This window comes from Trichoderma asperellum, chromosome 2 (genome assembly GCF_020647865.1).
Source record: "Trichoderma asperellum chromosome 2, complete sequence".
Classification (NCBI taxonomy): Eukaryota; Fungi; Ascomycota; class Sordariomycetes; order Hypocreales; family Hypocreaceae; genus Trichoderma; species Trichoderma asperellum.
The window spans coordinates 1866907-1883612 of record NC_089416.1 but is presented as its reverse complement, the minus strand read 5'-3'; the positions used below and the strand labels follow the sequence as shown (position 1 = coordinate 1883612).

Below are 16706 nucleotides of genomic sequence, written 5' to 3'. Positions count from 1 at the left end.
AGGAGCTAATGGATAAGGAGAAATCAACTATTGGGTGATCAACGCTGTTTTTGAGAATTCTGTTCACATGCAAGATGATGACGACTGCATCGACTATCTTTGTTATTAGTAGGCTAATAAAGTAGGCCCTCACCACCAAACATGAAACAAAGCTGGCCAAAAAAAAAAAAAAAAGTTAAGCCAGAAAGAAACCTGGTCAGCCCAACGAACCAGCATACGCGGAATACGGCAGGCTAAATTAGGCGTATGAAATGCCGGAGAGTATTTTAGCTTATTATGCTGCGTCGGGAGTGTAAATGAAATGAGAAAAAGGCCCTGCCAATGAGCAGCGCTTTGCAAGGGCCTGGACGCAACGGCTCAGTGGGCTTCTCAGCAGGCAATTGCGTGGCTCTCAGGGGATGCCCTCGCTAATATTTCGTATGCGATGGGATGTTAGTAATGGAGGGGGGGATACGATACAAGCGTGTGGGGGTGGTTTTTCTCTCTGCCAACGGAAAAGAGGTGCGGCTGGCGGCCTGACCGCGGTGAGGGATCGGCTCGGTCAGTGGCGGATCCTCGGGTAAATGAAAAATCGCAAGCCATCAGAACCGGCCGATTGCCACTGTCGCAAAACTCGGAATTGGGAAAACTCACGATTGAAGACGATTCTTGCCTTTCTCGACCGCGGGACGGTGCGCACACCCTTGTCTTTCTTGCACGGCCGGATATACAAAGATTATACAAGTCTTTTGGCGAGAGGGCACTCTTTGAGTTGTTGGAGCGGGCTTCTTGATCACCATGGTATGCATGCCGCAACTCTTCTTTTTTTTGCTCGCCGAAGCCCCGGAAGCCCATGCTGCGATGCGAAACATTGCGGCAGGGCATATCCGTTGATGCTGCGGAGCTTGATGCTTGTATGGGAAACGTTACTAATCTTGAATCCCTTCTTCTCACCCAAAAGGCGCACAAATTCGTCCTCACAGCCTTCCTCACCGGCTCTCGCATCCTCGGCCGATCGTTCATGGCTGCCTACCGACAAGCCCAGGCCTCGTCGCAATACCAGCGTGCGCAAGCCAAAGCAACCGGCGTTAGCGCCTCGGGCCGCGCTTCTCTAACGGCGGGCATGACCCTAGAAGAGGCCTGTCGCATCTTGAACGTCAAGCCCCCCGCCAACGGCCAAGCCAACGTCGAGGAGGTGCTCGAGCGGTACAAGCGGCTGTTTGACGCAAACAACCCGGAGAAGGGCGGCAGCTTTTACCTCCAGAGCAAGATTGTAAGAGCAAAGGAGCGGTTCGAAGCGGAGCTCGGACCCATACGGGAAAAGGCTGAGATGGAAGCTGAGGCAAAGGAGGGGTGGAAGCCCAAGATTTACAAGGATGAATGAGCGAGGCTGACGCGGACGATGTGATGTGTTCGACTAACGGGATAATACGGCTTGGAGGAGATGAGGGCTTACGTGGCAGGCTCGCATCAACTAACTAAGAGAGAGAGAGAAGAAAAAAAAAGAGAGGACCTTTGAAGGATCTATTAAGGGGGAAGCGAGATATAATCCTCCTTCTTTTTTTGTACTATGTTTCTTTTTTGTTTTGTTTTTTTATTACCACATCTTCACTCGGCACTTGACAGTGGCATGGCACGGCGTTTATGGAGGAGAGGACATCTAGAGGCTTCGAAGCCACAAGGGGGAAGAGATTGGGTCTAGACCAAGAGAAGACGAAAAAAGCAAAGGCGTTTTGACATTTGAAATCAAATACGCGCTGCCGGCACGCTTGTACTATACGACAAAACAATGTAACATACCACTTGTGTAAATTGATGATTAGATGAAAACCTCCGTTTTATTAATTTGTTTGTTTGTTGCTGTGAGGTTTGTATTGTATTGTCATGATTCTAGCTCAGGTTTTTCTACGGACCAATCCCTTCCAATAGTCGAAGCTATTCTCATCGCTTTGCAGACTCCACACCTTTCCATTCCCTCGTCCCTCAGAATCTGTCTCCTCAACACGCAGCATTCCCCAGTCTCGAGTGATGCCCACCACTCGCGCCTTGACACCACCCTCGGCTTCTAGCGTGATGGACTGCCCTGTGTGTAGCCAGTGGCGGTAGTACCTCGTCTCCAAGCCTTGGGAGAAGCCCTCGCGGCGGAATTGCTCGTAGATGGACTCTAGGCGGGTGAGGATGCGGGCAAGGAGAGTCTCCAAGTGAAGTGGCGACACATTGGGTGGGAGCAAATCGGAAAGAGAAGTTGTTGGGCGAGGGTTGGTTGCGTTGATGCCAATTCCCAGGACGACCTGGTATGAGCCGTCAAAATAGCTGCATTGAGATAGAATGCCGCCGATTTTGACGTAAGATGGGGGAGATGCTGGCTTTGTGGGATCAAGAGCATCTGTTACATTGTGTCAGTTACCGGGAAACACAGCAGTAGTATCTTTGGCGCCTCATGGATGTTTGAATAACTTACATATATCATTGGGCCACTTCAGCTTGACCGGCATATTCTCATAGCCCGTATCATAGGAGCGAATGGCTTCGACAATGGCAACGGCTGCGAGATACTGAATGAATACTATGGGCCGTGAAGAAGCGAGGTGAGCTGGGTGGTTGATGATGACGGAGAATAGAAGAGATCCTGGGGGTGCGACCCAGACGTTGGTTCCTCGGCCCCGTCCTGCGACTTGTGTCGAGGCAGTAAAGGTGAAACCTGTCGGCAGCTTGGTGTTGATCTTTGGATTTCTGAATCTCTGCATATTAGCACTTGTTGTGGTGAAATCTGGATGGACAGGAGTGGAAGGGGGGGGACGCACTTCTCTAGGAGAGTGTTGGTGCTCGTCACCACATCTCCGTATAATAGGACATCACCCCATTGATAAGCCCCGGATTCAATCTTTCTATAATGTCTTAAGCTGGAATAGAACCGCTCGTGGCTGAAACGAGGTGTTAGATCATCGCTGGGCAATTTATTCTCATGCGGAATAATCTTTTTGATAACCAAGCTTGGGTCATCAATAGTCTCGGCCTGTGGCAAAGTATTTCGCAGCTCACTCAAGTCCACACCATCGTCTTGAGCCACAATTTGAAAAGTGTCTGCCTCTGCGCGGATGAACTCGTTGCCATTCTCCTTTTCGATGGCGTCTCCCAAGTCACACAGCAGCTCTGTCACCTTGCCGCTATCGATGGCGGTGAGATGGAGGCCGGACAGCGATGGAGGCGTGTAATCGTCTTGGGCAACTTCGAGGCCTAGTTCTGACAAACACGCCTTTAGAAAGCTGATTCGAGACCTGTCATCTGCGGCAAGTCTATCGACTAGCTCGCCATATCCCGGAACTTCTGGCTGGGGATTGAGATTGGCTGGGGCAAATCTGAGAAAGGAGGAAAAAGGAAAGATAATATCAGCACAAGATCCCTCTTTCATCAATGTTTTTTGTGAACCACGCATCACTTACTCTGGGTGCGGTCCGCTAAGAATTGCCTTGCCCTCTCCTACATGGCACAGAACAACTGCAGCCTTTTGCTCACCACCATCCACGTCTATATCGTCCTTGTATGACGCCAAGACCTCAACTTTACGCCCTGCTGTTGCATTCATATTGACAAAAACACCACCGCCATTGTAGTATACGGCGAATTCCCCAGGCATCTTGTCCTTCAAAGCCTGCTTTTCCACCTTGATGGTAGCAGCTCGAGCCCCCTTCTCGCTCCGGTATTCGAAGCCCTTGAAGGCGCCGCCGCGACAGGTTCCTGGGAAGAATCCGAGCTCTCTATTGCCAACTACCTCCAAGGATTTGTTGCCAACTTCAAACTCGCATCTGCTGCTGCCATAGTATCCGCCGGCGCAGAGCCCAAGATATGCCCCTCCTCGGCGGACAAACTCGCTGATGCGCCTATTTCCCTCGCCATTGAACACCCTGCAGTAGCCAAGGTCGGCGCCTCCTGGGAAGACGAGAAGAGCGCATGTTTGTGCCCATGGCTCTTTCAAAATGGCCGTTTCATTGATGGGGATGATGGCATAGTTGGGGGACAGCAGACGGCGAAGCGTATACATGCAGTGGCGGACAGATTCCGCCGTCGTCCCGGTGCCTTTTCCACGGTGAGTAAAATTATTTATCCCTCAATGAACCAGCATCTGGCTCTTAAAAAAAATGGACTGGAAATTCACCTGTGTGGACCAGAATATTAAGTCGGCTGGGTGCCATGATGCTTGGTTTCCCGATTCGTTTGATTGGTAAGTCACGCCACCTAATGCCCGAATATTTGCTCTTTTCTTCTCTCTTACATCAACCGGTCCACTGCAGCAACACCAAGACCTTTTGCCGACGTTCGATAATCCGCAAAAATCGGTCGAAATGCCTGGAGACGTGAAGGAAAAGCCACCGGCAACAGACGCCTCAGCGGCCGCGGCAATTGAGGAGGATGATGAGCCGGACGAGTGGTGAGTGACGGCTTAAGCCCGCAAAATTAACTTGCGAGAGGTTGCCCCGACGCTAAGCCGCCGGCCTTTTTTTTTTCTGGTGTACTACAGGGACAAGCGGATATTCAGCACAGGATGCGCAGGTGAGTTGCGATGCAAAGCCGAATTATTGTTTTATGGTGTCTTTTTGGTCTTCTTAAAGATATCACGAAGAAGAAAAAATGGGAAATTTTGCGGATCAATGGCGCATGTAGAGTACCTTGAAGGCTGACTCGGAATTTGCGAGCGCTGCTTGACTAGATGAAAATATGAGGATGACAGACTGCTACTATGAGAAGAAGGATTGGAGAGCATGCACAAAGGAGGCAAGTAATCTTTATTGCATCGCTGAATTCTCATTCATCTCACAGGCAGTGAAAATTTGTGAAGGTTACTCATACTGACTGAAACATAGATGGAAGACTTTAAGGAATGTTGGAAGCGCCATGGCAACGTTGAACGGACCAGCACCAAAGATAACTAGGAGAATCGCATGAAAAGGGTTTTCAATGTAACAATAGTATATAAATGGATGGACTGATAATAATTACAAACATCTACGCTCATATAAATACATGAAAAGGAATTCAGTTTGAGTTCTAGGTGCGGGCCCGCCTCGATGCCAATTCTGAGTCTAGTGGTGTATTGACAGCTATTATAAGGAAGCAATAGTGAGATCGATTGATTTGGAATTCTTGCAGTATACTCCACGTATATTCCATCCTGTAACTATGCACGCCTCTAGGCATCTTCATTTCGCTGTTGAGGTCCACTCTCTCCCTCGCCTGTACCATTTTGACCTGCTCCACTAGCAGCAATGCAATCTAATCTTACAGAGACAAATATATAAAAAAGAAAATAAAGTAAAGTAAAAACCATATACGTAATTGCTATCTATCCACAGAAAGTTAGAGCCTAAGGAGCAGCGATCTTTGTTTTAGAGAAGAAAAATTACATGTACACACCTTTGTCAGTGAATTATGGAAGCCCATCCGAACTGGATAGATAATGTATATGAAGAGCCCAACAAAATAAGTAGCAATACTATAACTCAAAAACTGAACAGGAGCCTGTAGCGCTAGAGCATTCATGATCTTATTTTCATTCAAGTAATCATATGATGGCTTTCTAGCTGATAAAATGGAATTCTGTTGGAAAGCCATGAGAGTTGAGATTATTGCTAGAGTTAGAGAGTTCATCCAAAACGCAGTCACAGTCCAATGCGCTTCTCCTATAGCAGGCCAGGAGAAACTAGCCGCCACCGTTGAAGCGATAAGCGTGCTCTGGATATGACCAATTTAGTAAAAAAAAAAAAAATTTAGAAGGGAGAACTGATGAGGTGTATGAGTTAGACCTACGGTGACCGATACAAATTGCAGTTCCGCAACCTTCTTTTCGCGCCAAATATCAACGGATTGCCCATCCTCCAATATGTCATAGGCATGAATCCACGTAAACGCAACAATTTTAAGTGTAGATCTGAATATACGCTTCATATCTTTATTTTGACCGACGAGTTGGTAGCGAGCCATGATTTGGTTATAAAAGCTGAATGTTGAATGAGATATAATCTTTGTAAATAAAAGCAGGACATAGTGCTTTATGTATTTTTTGTTTAAATACTGTTCCTCTTTCTGAGGGGCTTGCTTGAGCACGAAACTACGCGAGTCCAACTGATTCCAAATAAATGCATCAATATTCAGATATGGTCGCTGTTGCATTTGGCGGTGGTAGTACAATGTAGGTAGATACGTGTAGGTACATATAGATGATCACCGAAGAGAAATATTATTGGAGTTTCTCAAACCAGGGTACGCCCATAGCTTTAGTAATAAGCATGTGTACCCAAAGCAGTTATATTCCGGCCACAATCGTATATTTGTGTTATCTCTGGCAGATCTCTGGCATAATATACATGCTTGAATTTGGAAAGCCTTGCAAAAATGCCCGTTCTTCGCTGTTACGATTGAACTTTGACTTTCTTCTCCAGCTGTCTTTGAAAGTAACATTGGACAAATGTGAGCGAAATGGCGCTAACACAAAAGAGAAAACAGTTGAATGTTGATAATAAATGTCAAAAGTAAGCTTGAATCACTTATATTGTATAGAATTATCCTTCCTCATTGAATCGGCATCGCATTACCCGCAGCAGTTCAATATTGCCACGTTTACTCAATCCATTCATCTTTTACGACTATATTATTTCTTGTTTCATATTTTCGTTCTCGCTGCCTTGAACAAACCGCGATTGTTGTGACATCTATTTTTCCTTTGCAGCCTGAGCCTTGTGTAACGATACCAGGCCACGACTTCTTGCATAGTGCATGATAATAAGGCCTGACCGACATTTCACTGTAACCCTGTCGGCCATGAGAGTAATGAGATGGTGTAGCAGAAATGAATCTTATTGCTAGTAGACGGTAGCACAACTAAATTCAAACATTACTACTTTACCCAGCTAGAAGATTTTCATTATAAATGTAAAATTAGAAATATACTAAAAATATAGAATATATAAAATAAAATAATATGCTTACTGCACTCTATATAGAAGTTAGTCTAAAGAACCCATAATGATCAAATTCACCACGTGTAATATACTCCTCGCAGCCCTATCTCCCCACCTCTAAATTCATTCTATTCATTCTATTATAAAGCAAGTCTCAACTATCTTCCAAATCTTCCTAGACAATATCGGTGCGCTATATAAAAATGGCAAACATAGCAGGCAAGTCATGTATCGAAGAGAAAGCTCTCGAGAAAATCTTCTCTCAGGTTAGATGTGAAAATCCTCAAATCCAGACGTTCACTTTACTCACCATGTCGACCTTGTGAAGTAGTCTCACCCGCGCAAAGATATGAGCAGATAAACGACTCTTATGGCTCAGCCGACTGTGGGATAATAGCCTTAAATCCTAGCGAGATGAAGACATATCCGCTCACAAACTTTCACAATCATCTGCGACCGAATTCAGACCATGCCGGCTGGGTTGTTACAAAAATAAATCACATGAAGAATTTCCAATATTCACCCGTCTTCCATGAATTTCTTAAAGTCACTATAAAACCTACCAATACATTAGATGATGAGTGTATCCTCATTATTGAGCGAATGCAAGACCAAGACCAGGTTACTTTAGGCTGGCACCCAGTTAAGTACGAGCTTACAAAATGGTGGCTCATGAGATTACTGAAGGGCAATTACAGTGGCAGTTCAAATGGTCGCATAGTGATGGCATCGTCATCGACTGACATGCCTGATTGGAGGGCAACTGGCTATTCAGGTTCAGATTTCCTGTGCTCTTTAGAGTTTAACCCAGGAATTCGCTTGATCGACTTTATTAAATCTGCACAGATAATTAGTGAAAACTTGGGGGAATACAATGCGATAAACAAAAATTGTTACGCATTCGCTTCAAAGCTATACGGAAAAATGAAATCGCTAGCGAAATTCCCATCCACATCGCCGAAATCGCAATGTGTAGAAGTTATAGGAGGCTACCATAACCATAAGAGCAAGTTTGCTCTTCTTGAGCTCCTCGAGAGCAAAAGCGTGAGTGGCTTTTTTTTTTCTTAACGTGGGGAAAGTCATCCAAGGTAACTAACAAAGTCTTCAAGAATCTATTCGTTCTTCGAATATTCGATAAATTACTCCCGGCTAGCCAACAATGGGGATCTTGTTTGAAGGCTGCCAGCTCTAGCGATGAAAGAAGGAGAAAACTTATTCAATACCTTCTGGCCCTTGCTGCTGCACGTAAAAAAACACAAGGCTATAAGTCGATGGTCTAAATAGATCTATCAAAATTACTAATTTGAGAAATAAACCTCTTTCACTGAGAAGTAATTTACTATACAAATCAATCTTACATCATTCACATAAATGCGTGTACCTTGCACGTAAAGAGGTGCAATCGGAAGGACACTAGCCTCGCGGCGGCGGAATTTTCTTTTGCCGGGGCCTCTCACTGACATGTCTATGAAAACTTCTGGATACCGTGAATTCTAACCATTTCGACAACAAGCTCCCAGACCGTCATTTTCTGTACTGCACAACATGTTTCCTTCTCGTAGAGCTTTTTCAGCGGCTTCTAGGCAGCTCGCCAGCCGATCCTTCCGACCAATCCAGCCGTCAGCCCGCCTCTACTCTGCAGAGACAGCTACGTCAACGACAGAACAAGCAGCTACATCAACACCTCCCGCAAAAGCTTCCACTTCCACATCAACAAACAGCAGTTCACCAAGATATGCCAAACCGGCGGCTAAAGCGGCAAAGCCGGCGATGGCGGCCTCTATAACATACGAGGATGTCGTCTATCAGCCCAAGAGCATTGTGTTTGAGGATGCAAAGGAAGAGGATGGCGAAGTACTGGATGCAGCCACCGTGGACTGGACGAAGAGCTTCTACGGCATTTCAGCGAAACCGGTAACAGAGAAGCAATTCAAATCCCTCTTGCAGCCGGTCGAGGAGAAGGACATCGAGGTCAAGCCCGACGGCGTCATCTATCTGCCAGAGATCAAGTACAGGAGGAGATTAAACGAGGCCTTTGGTCCCATGGGATGGGGCTTGATTCCCAAGGGAGAGGCAATTGTTAGCGACACGATTGTGACCCGGGAGTATGCCCTCATTGTGGGCGGCCGGTAAGACCCCTGCGAAATCGCTGTTGCTTGTACGCCATTTGAGCGCCTGCTAACTGCCATGCCAGATTTGTCTCACAAGCTCAGGGCGAAAACTCATACTTCTCCCCCGAACAGCTACCCTCCGCCGTCGAAGGATGCAAGTCCAATGCCTTGATGCGATGCTGCAAGGACTTGGGCATTGCCTCGGAACTGTGGGACCCTCACTTTGTACGATGGTTCAAGAAGAACTACATGGAGGAAGTGTGGGTTGAGCACGTCACAACCAAGAAGAAGCGATTGCAATGGTATAGAAAGGGCGACGTCGACGTACAGTACCCTTACAAGGTCAGCAAATAAAGGCTACCTCCGGTTTGATCTTATGGCGCTGAGCGGATATTACGATGATCTGGGCTTGGGGAGAGTTTACGATGCGGAAAATCACGGAAAACCGCTGTTAAAAAGAGGATCTTGACATGGTTATGAAAACTATGGTGCGGGTGGACTTGTACAATATTTGGAGACGATTTCTGTTTGATGCCAAGGAGCAGGCATTTTGGTCAGATTCATGGGCCCGGGTGTACAAAAGGGAAGGGCAGATGGCCAGCGCCCATTTGCACGAAGGGATCTTTCACTCCCCTCGATATATAATGACATAATATCCCAAAGAGCGCCAGGGGCCTCCATCTCTATCAGCAGGATCCATGCGTAGCTTCCCGCGACATGAACGGTGACAAGAGGTTTGTCTACGCGTTTTGTCCATACTCGCATATCAGCCATTTCCTCCGCCGCTCCAGTTCCTCCTAGTCATCTTGCCCCGAGCTCGTACCCCCGCTGCGACCCCAGGGCATCCACGAGCCGCCTGCGTCGTCGCCCCCGGCATGACGGCGCCGGAGATTGGACTCATCTTCGGCCCCGCTCTCGGCATCGATCTTCTCGAAGTCCGTCTCGCTGCGGCTCTTGCTCAGTCCGCTCCATCCACTGAGCCCACTAGGCGGTCTCTGCGTGACGTCTTCATCGCTTTCCATGTGCCTCGAGCGGGATCGAGACTGCGTCTGTCCGCCGCTTCGCTGAAGCTGCGCTGCTTCCCGATCAAGGGCGGTGAGGAGGACGTTGAGCTTGTCTCGTTGAGATGCGATGTAGGTCATCTTCTCATTCGAGTCTTGTATATGGGATGGGACTACCGATGCTGACGAAATATCGCCAGCCTCGTTTCGCGCCCCTGAACCGGTTGCCGCGGCCACGGCACCAGCCAACAGGCCGAAGAGGTCGGAGCCTACATTGCTAGGAGCAGAAGGCCTCGCCGCTGCCGGGATGTTAAACCGAGCGAGGAGCGATTGTGTATAGCTCTGGTAGGCGGGCGGAGCGGGAGGCTCGGGCTCGCTTGGAGGTAGGCCAAGGACATGTACTCTCAGGTAGTCAATGGCCTTTCGGAAGTAGTCGATGCCAGCCGCCTTGAGACGCTCATGGGCGCTGGCGATGAACTCGTCGATCTGCGATTCGTTTTCGCGAAGGAAAGGATGGATGTATGTTTCGTAGAGCACTCGAGCGCCCTGGGTTTGCGGTAGAATCAGGTATAAAAAGAAGAGAAGGCGGATGTAGCCGTAGAATGGGACCCTGACAGGCCAATTGCATGAATATCAGAGGACACAGCAAAGCGGAGGGGGTGGTCACAGGGCGGCGTAAGACGAAGATGGCGGGAGCAGCTGTACGACGTACCACGCAAGGATGAAGTAGACCCAGGACTCCACAAGCAGGCAGCAGCTAAAGACGACCCAGTACATGAGCCATGGCATCAACTGCGCGGGATCTGAGGTCTTGAGAGCTTTGTATGAGGCGAAGATGGGGAAGAGGAAGGATGCGACAGAGCTGTTCGTTGCTTGGGGCGTTAGCGCTGCTTAGCAGTGACGGCATTGGCGGGGCAGACGATACGCACGATAAGAGCATCGCAAAGAGGTCGAACATGATTGCGGCGGGAGGACGAGGCCCGGCAAGGCCTTTTGACGTCCAAAAGGGGAGTGTTTGTGGTATATAAAATAAAAAAAGGCGAGGATATGCTTATAAAGATGTCTCTACTCCTCCGCAACGACGACGTGCACCACAGCGAGTTTGTGGAAATGGGCGAAGTGGTCGAGGCCGGAGTTCTGAGGTTGGGTGGGAGAAGGAAAGAGTTAGGCCCAACGGCGGCTTTTTGTTTCGGCCCAGCTTAGCCCAAAGCCAGAGCCAAAGCCTCCATAAGCCTGGAGCGAGGCGGATGGCGGCGCGCTGAAATGTCCCTTGGGCCGACCAGGTTTAGGCCTCTCAGCAGGGGTCGTTGGGCTGTCGTGTGAGCAGCAGGGCGAGCACCTGAGACGCTGAAAGCGGAAGAGAGCGAGCGCTGACGGCGTGGTGCGACGGTGTAGAGAGGCGCTCCCCGCAATTGGCGAGGCCTGGCGGTGCTCGTGACTGGGCTACTTGCGGCTGGAATTGCACTCTCTTGGGGATGACGCAGCGTGGTGTCTACCTAAGCAAGCCGGGGGTGAAGTTTGTATTAGTAGTAGCACGAGTACATTTATGTAGGGGGGTTTTAGCAGCGTAGGTAAAAAATAACACGAGGACTCGAGGAATGTTGACTGCAGGGTCACAGCGAATACCTACATGTAGACTCTATCAAGAAGATGGATTGGCAGTGAACAAGCTGGGCTGGGCTGGGTACATGTGCATAAAGGGACATTCACATGTCATTCAACAGAGCTGGGTTCAAATGCAAGTGTTAAGGTACATGTAATCTATTTTTAGCAATTCGAATTAATACCTAGAGGTCGCAGTATATTGCTTATTTGTAAGTTTATAGATACCTAGCATTTTGGGAGATGGAGTTTATACTCCATTTGACGCCCATTTTATCAACCAAAAATGCCAATCACCTCCGACCTCAATTTCCTTAGTTTACTCATATTAAGCCCTCTTCATCGTCAGGCTGTAGACCGATGTGGATAAGTTCCCGATCGTAGACCTTTATATCGCTTTTTGCTGTTCGCCGCGCCTCGGAATTGAAGCCGATGAATAGCAGCCTGGCAGTCGGTTAAAATAACGGCTTTGTGTGAAGTAATCGAAGCCTTTGTCATTGAGTTTCTTATTTTTGATGTTGTAATTGCTAAAGCGCCTGCAATACCAGCCTATTCAGCCTCAAGATAATAGTTGCCTCCTGGAGGTACTGTAAAAGCCTTCACTATCCACTCATTGCTTTCTGTAGCTTTATATGCAACCGCGGCAGTTAGCTTGACCTTTTTCCGACGAAGAGGAGGATCACGAGATTGGTATTGTAGCTCTTTGGGGGAAACCTGGTGAACAGGATCCTGTTCACTCTCTCGAATATGAGCAGCACCATCAGTATAGAAGGCTATCTGTCGAACTTTGTTGAAGGATCAATTGCAAGAACAAAAATACGGCAATGTGCAGATCATCTGGCGCATTATATCAAATGGTTGGAAGAAAGACAGAACGACCAAGCAAACATCAACCAGGAAGTTGGTCAAACAGCAAGTCCCTCATGACAGAGAAGATGGAAGGTATTGAAAGAGAGCTGAAGAAGTTGCGCAAGAGGAAGCATTGCCGCGCATTTAAGACGGTGGAAGAGGAGGAATGACCGACTCATTGAAATAAACTAACTCATCTGCATCAACTTGATCATTTATTGGCAGACATTGCCTCAGCGAGATAGACTCAAGAATGATAGACAGTCAGTCAGGGACGATGGCAACGACAGCCAATAGTCAGTCACTTGATAAAGGAACGATGCCAGTAATAATGAAACATTTCTATCGCTTTTAAAATAGTTGCCTCCCTGGGCTGGATAACCAATTGGCCATGAAAGCGTAGAATGGATGTCGATGCGAAAAGGGCTGCTTCGGTTTGTATGCTGGTCTTTTCTCGTGGCTTTTTGACCATGGATATATGTTTCGCAGTTTCGCGAGAGATCTGCTTCTCGGGGTTTTTCTTCATTTTGAAGCTCTAGGCAAAGATGTGTTGTTGCGTTATTAGTCGGGGCGGTGTGTTGCTGGGTTGTGCCTTTTATATATGTGTCTGGTGTTTGGGAGGTTCGCCTAGTAATACCAGAGGAGGCTTCTTCAAAGTTCCCGCACAAACGCAAAGCAAAAAAAAAAAAAAAAAAAAAAAATCAGTCACGTCAGGTGAGAGTTGAAGTTAAGTTTCGTTCTTCTCCCTTTTTCGATTGTCATCCTAAGTGGGAGAAGAAGCTTTTCCCTTTGGCGAACTTTTTATGCCTCTAATAGGTTCACAACCGAAAACCTTCTACTTGCTCTCGCAAGCATAGCCATCAGGGGATAAATAGTCATCAGAAAAAGTATGATGAACGATAGTTGAGTTCGTCTATGCTGGCCTCATAATGATCAGCAAATTTGTCTTTGCTGTGGTACTTGTATTCGAGAGAAGATACATTGTCATTGATGAAGCGTTGCTGGCAAGAATAGTCATCTGGTCCTGTATTTATGATTATAATCATTTGTCGCACTGCTCTTTAATGTTGATTTGTAATCTTCGTGGTATGAATAGAACATATTGTGCTGGAGACAGAGATATAGCCCTGATATGTCCCCTGATTTAGGACAGCCAAATTTTGCGGTATGTCTTGACACCTATGATAACTATAGTATATCACCTACAGCTCATGATCTTAGAACATATTTTTCAACTAGCGGGTTTTATCAGATCGGGGATTCTGGCAAACTTCAAACAATGAAAGGGCATCTTTGTCATAAATTGCAACAGGCATTGATGTTTGCTTAATACTGTTTTAGATAGGTTCTGAGGAGGACCGAGAGGGAACCATCACCGCTTCCAAACAGATGATATGGAGAAGAGAATATTAAGCTAAATTACGAGTCAACAATCATAATTCAAGAGATCCTCTGTGGCGCAATTGGCTAGCGCGTCTGACTGTTAATCAGGAGGTTGGAAGTTCGAGCCTTCCCGGAGGAGTCTTATATTTTTGCCATTTTCCCTTCCGTTTGTATTCTTTTTTTTTTTTTTTCGTTTTCGTTCTTTGGTCAAGTAGGGCTTGTTGATTTCGATTCGTCATTATGAACATGTTTTGTTGCATACTCTTCCTGGAGATCTAACGAGCTAAACCAGCAGTCCACTTGATGGAGTCAATACAATCGCTACGAAAAATGTACACATAAAATTGAAAAAATATATATGCAATGCTTCCTCGTGGATCAATTAAATAAGAGTCTACTTTTCTACAGTAATTGCTGGGCCTGCTGCCACAAGCCCTGAACAAGATGTACTATTTCGCTCTCATCTCATATCATGGCCGATCTGGCCATAGCTCCCTCGCAATATCCCTAACTAGCCTCAGCTTTACAAACATTTTCTCCTCTGTCATCCCCTCCGCGCCAATAGCCACACTGGCAAATCCGCATTGCGGGCTGATACCAATGTTCTCCATAACCTCCTCGACGCTGCGTTGTTGGCCGTCTGCAATAATCTTTGCGGCCTCCAGGACTCGCCGCTTAATCTCCTGGGGATCTTCAAGCTCGGGATCTTTAGTTGTGACTACACCAAGGACGACGTTTTTGCCCTTGGGGAGGAAGCGCAGAGGCTCGAAGCCGCCGGACCTGGCGTTGTCATATTCGAGGAAGAATGTATCGTAGTTGAGGGCGGTAAAGAAGCGTTCGGCGATCTTCTCATACGAACCTTCACTGAAATGAAGCGACTTGGAAAAGTTGCCTATTGGAAAACACGCAAAGGTTAGAATGGGTCAAAACCGCTATTCCTTCACCCAGAAACCGATATACCAGGCTGAGTGGGGAGGGGGGGGGACTAGTATCACAACTCACCTCGGCAGATATGAAGCCCAACATGGAGACCTTCAGGGCGATTTGCAATACAATCATTGTGAGCCTTTAGGTATAAATCAAACAGCTTGTCCGGATCTGATCCCTCGTTCCGCAACGACTCTCGCATCTCATCCGAGCAGAAATATGCCAACGTCGGGTCATCGATCTGCAGATTACGCAGGCCCTCATCGTACAAGGTCTTAATCTCCTTCTGGTACGCTACTGCCAAGTCCGCAAAGAAGTCCTCGTCGCAAGAATACGCTTCAGGGCTGTAGCATTTGCCCGGAGCCAGCCTCAAGTGAAAATAACAGGCCGGGGGCATCGTGAATTTACACTCAGCCCATTGCTCCTGCGGTACAGTATCGCGCAGCAGGCGCCAGTTTTCAAGATACGGGCTGCTCTCGTAGCGGATTTTGCCTTCGCAGATGGCGGCCATGGGATACTGCTGTCCGGTTTTCTTAAGCGCGGCGATGGGCGGCGCGGAGAGCCTCGTGAGCTCCCATGGCACGGGGCTGACTTCACGGAAGCCCGTGAGCTTCTCGAAGAATCCTGAAAAGTAGTATTTGCGGTCGAATTCGCCAGAGGACAGAGCTCTTATTCCGTTTAACTGCTGTTTTTTGACGATCTCTTTGATGACTGATTGCTGGACTTGAAGGAGCTCCTCTGCGGAGGCTTTACCCTCGTCGAACCGCTGTTGGGCTTCAGACACAGAGTCGGGGCGAATCAGAGAGCCGATATGGTCTGCGTGAAAGGGAAGTCTCGCCATCTTTACTCGTTATTCGTCGGACTTCGAGGTATGCTCAGGACGTCGCTGTGAGAGAGAGACGAAAATGAAGCCGCAAATGTTCGGGCGACACAAGCCTCAATATATGACAACATACAAACTACTTATCTTTAACTTGCTAATCATTACGAAATATGTACGTTGCCAATTACATCAATTGCTGAGATAGTCCCACAACTAGTGATGCGACAAAAAGTCGTTCCCCCGCAGTTCTCAGTCTGTAATGTGCGGAGGACATGTCCGTAGCTCGTGGAGCTTCATCGAATCGACGCAGGAGCAGCACCATTCAACGAAGGCCGCTGTGTGATGAGTTCCCCCCAAGCGCTGCAACTCCGGTGGGGTTCGTTTAAATGCCAGCGTCTGCTAGCGTATCGGCAGCTATTCGCGGCTGTGCATCTGAATGAAGTGCATCCATACTCGAGATATGGATTTGCAAGGGTCTTGCGATCGCCCATTACGGCACGACTCCATCTTCCGGATAAAATCATCTTGATGGAGATGGAGGGGCTAAGACTGGCTTCTCCTCCTCGCGGGACTTAATGGCCCGATGCAGCGAATGCCATGACTCGTATTAACCCAAAGAGTGACGGGACAAAAGTGGCATTGTGGCAACAGCCTGTAGATGGAGAGACTTGATTTTTTTTGGCTTACCATGATATTAGCAAGCACGCTAAGGATTTTGATCTTGGAAAATGAAGTTGATGAAGATTCCTTCCCCGAGGCGAAACAGAAGAACCTCTAGACTTGAAGAGGAAATATGATAGATTCGACAGCCTTTCTTTCTAGTACAAGGTTAACGATTGTATTTTGACTGAAGATGCTCTTTATAGATCCTTGTGAATTTATGGCAATGTCTTTAAAGAGATCTTGAGTGTAGAAACGTCTGGTTTTGTTTTTAATTTTTCTGGATCCAGTGTGGAGTAACAAGCTTTACTGATTGATAGGTGCGTGTATGCATCATAGCTTCCATGATATAAGCTTGTGTCCATGTACTACTACCTCAATAAAACCATCGCATCTTGCAAGAAAAATGTCTAGT

The 16706-nt window shown here is 47.3% G+C and overlaps 8 protein-coding genes and 1 non-coding gene across 10 annotated transcripts; 4 read left to right on the top strand and 5 right to left on the bottom strand.

The window, feature by feature from the left end:
* Nucleotides 1-777: 777 nt before the first annotated feature.
* Nucleotides 778-1363, top strand: PAM16 (mitochondrial import inner membrane translocase subunit TIM16; the record flags this gene model as incomplete). The annotated part of the gene is made up of 2 exons (XM_024904980.2): nucleotides 778-780; nucleotides 941-1363. 2 exons carry the CDS (start codon nucleotides 778-780, stop codon nucleotides 1361-1363), a joined length of 426 nt encoding a protein of 141 aa, XP_024764050.1.
* A 48-nt stretch (nucleotides 1364-1411) lies between these two features.
* TrAFT101_002933 (uncharacterized protein) lies at nucleotides 1412-4361 on the bottom strand. 2 transcript variants are annotated; one of them, XM_024899307.2, is made up of 5 exons: nucleotides 4136-4361; nucleotides 3423-4056; nucleotides 2784-3338; nucleotides 2441-2712; nucleotides 1793-2365 (listed from the first exon to the last, which is right to left on the bottom strand). In XM_024899307.2, exons 1-5 carry the CDS (start codon nucleotides 4170-4172, stop codon nucleotides 1875-1877), a joined length of 1989 nt encoding a protein of 662 aa, XP_024764049.2. In that variant the 5' UTR covers nucleotides 4173-4361; the 3' UTR covers nucleotides 1793-1874. The 2 variants fall into 2 exon arrangements, with proteins under 2 accessions (XP_065982850.1, XP_024764049.2); XM_066126743.1 differs by having other exon boundaries at nucleotides 1412-2365; nucleotides 3423-4149.
* On the top strand, nucleotides 4273-5040 carry TrAFT101_002932 (uncharacterized protein). Its single transcript, XM_066126742.1, has 4 exons — nucleotides 4273-4408; nucleotides 4499-4530; nucleotides 4688-4752; nucleotides 4842-5040. The coding sequence occupies exons 1-4, from the start codon at nucleotides 4323-4325 to the stop codon at nucleotides 4908-4910; spliced, it is 252 nt and encodes an 83-aa protein (XP_065982849.1). The 5' UTR covers nucleotides 4273-4322; the 3' UTR covers nucleotides 4911-5040.
* A 637-nt stretch (nucleotides 5041-5677) lies between these two features.
* Nucleotides 5678-5958, bottom strand: TrAFT101_002931 (uncharacterized protein; the record flags this gene model as incomplete). Its single annotated transcript, XM_066126741.1, has 2 exons — nucleotides 5678-5707; nucleotides 5785-5958. 2 exons carry the CDS (start codon nucleotides 5956-5958, stop codon nucleotides 5678-5680), a joined length of 204 nt encoding a protein of 67 aa, XP_065982848.1.
* Nucleotides 5959-8480: 2522 nt separating this feature from the next.
* Nucleotides 8481-9400, top strand: TrAFT101_002930 (uncharacterized protein; the record flags this gene model as incomplete). Its single annotated transcript, XM_066126740.1, has 2 exons — nucleotides 8481-9064; nucleotides 9130-9400. The coding sequence occupies 2 exons, from the start codon at nucleotides 8481-8483 to the stop codon at nucleotides 9398-9400; spliced, it is 855 nt and encodes a 284-aa protein (XP_065982847.1).
* Nucleotides 9379-11771, bottom strand: TrAFT101_002929 (uncharacterized protein). Its single transcript, XM_024899317.2, has 3 exons — nucleotides 10977-11771; nucleotides 10760-10909; nucleotides 9379-10657 (listed from the first exon to the last, which is right to left on the bottom strand). Exons 1-3 carry the CDS (start codon nucleotides 11003-11005, stop codon nucleotides 9844-9846), a joined length of 993 nt encoding a protein of 330 aa, XP_024764047.1. The 5' UTR covers nucleotides 11006-11771; the 3' UTR covers nucleotides 9379-9843.
* Nucleotides 11772-12198: 427 nt separating this feature from the next.
* Nucleotides 12199-13359, bottom strand: TrAFT101_002928 (uncharacterized protein; the record flags this gene model as incomplete). The annotated part of the gene is made up of 2 exons (XM_066126739.1): nucleotides 12199-12426; nucleotides 13321-13359. 2 exons carry the CDS (start codon nucleotides 13357-13359, stop codon nucleotides 12199-12201), a joined length of 267 nt encoding a protein of 88 aa, XP_065982846.1.
* A 587-nt stretch (nucleotides 13360-13946) lies between these two features.
* TrAFT101_002927 lies at nucleotides 13947-14020 on the top strand. The gene has a single exon. It is a non-coding gene; the product is annotated as a tRNA-Asn (tRNA).
* A 219-nt stretch (nucleotides 14021-14239) lies between these two features.
* Nucleotides 14240-16066, bottom strand: TrAFT101_002926 (uncharacterized protein). The gene is made up of 3 exons (XM_066126738.1): nucleotides 15820-16066; nucleotides 14884-15767; nucleotides 14240-14773 (listed from the first exon to the last, which is right to left on the bottom strand). The coding sequence occupies exons 2-3, from the start codon at nucleotides 15647-15649 to the stop codon at nucleotides 14352-14354; spliced, it is 1188 nt and encodes a 395-aa protein (XP_065982845.1). The 5' UTR covers nucleotides 15650-15767; nucleotides 15820-16066; the 3' UTR covers nucleotides 14240-14351.
* Nucleotides 16067-16706: the final 640 nt, after the last annotated feature.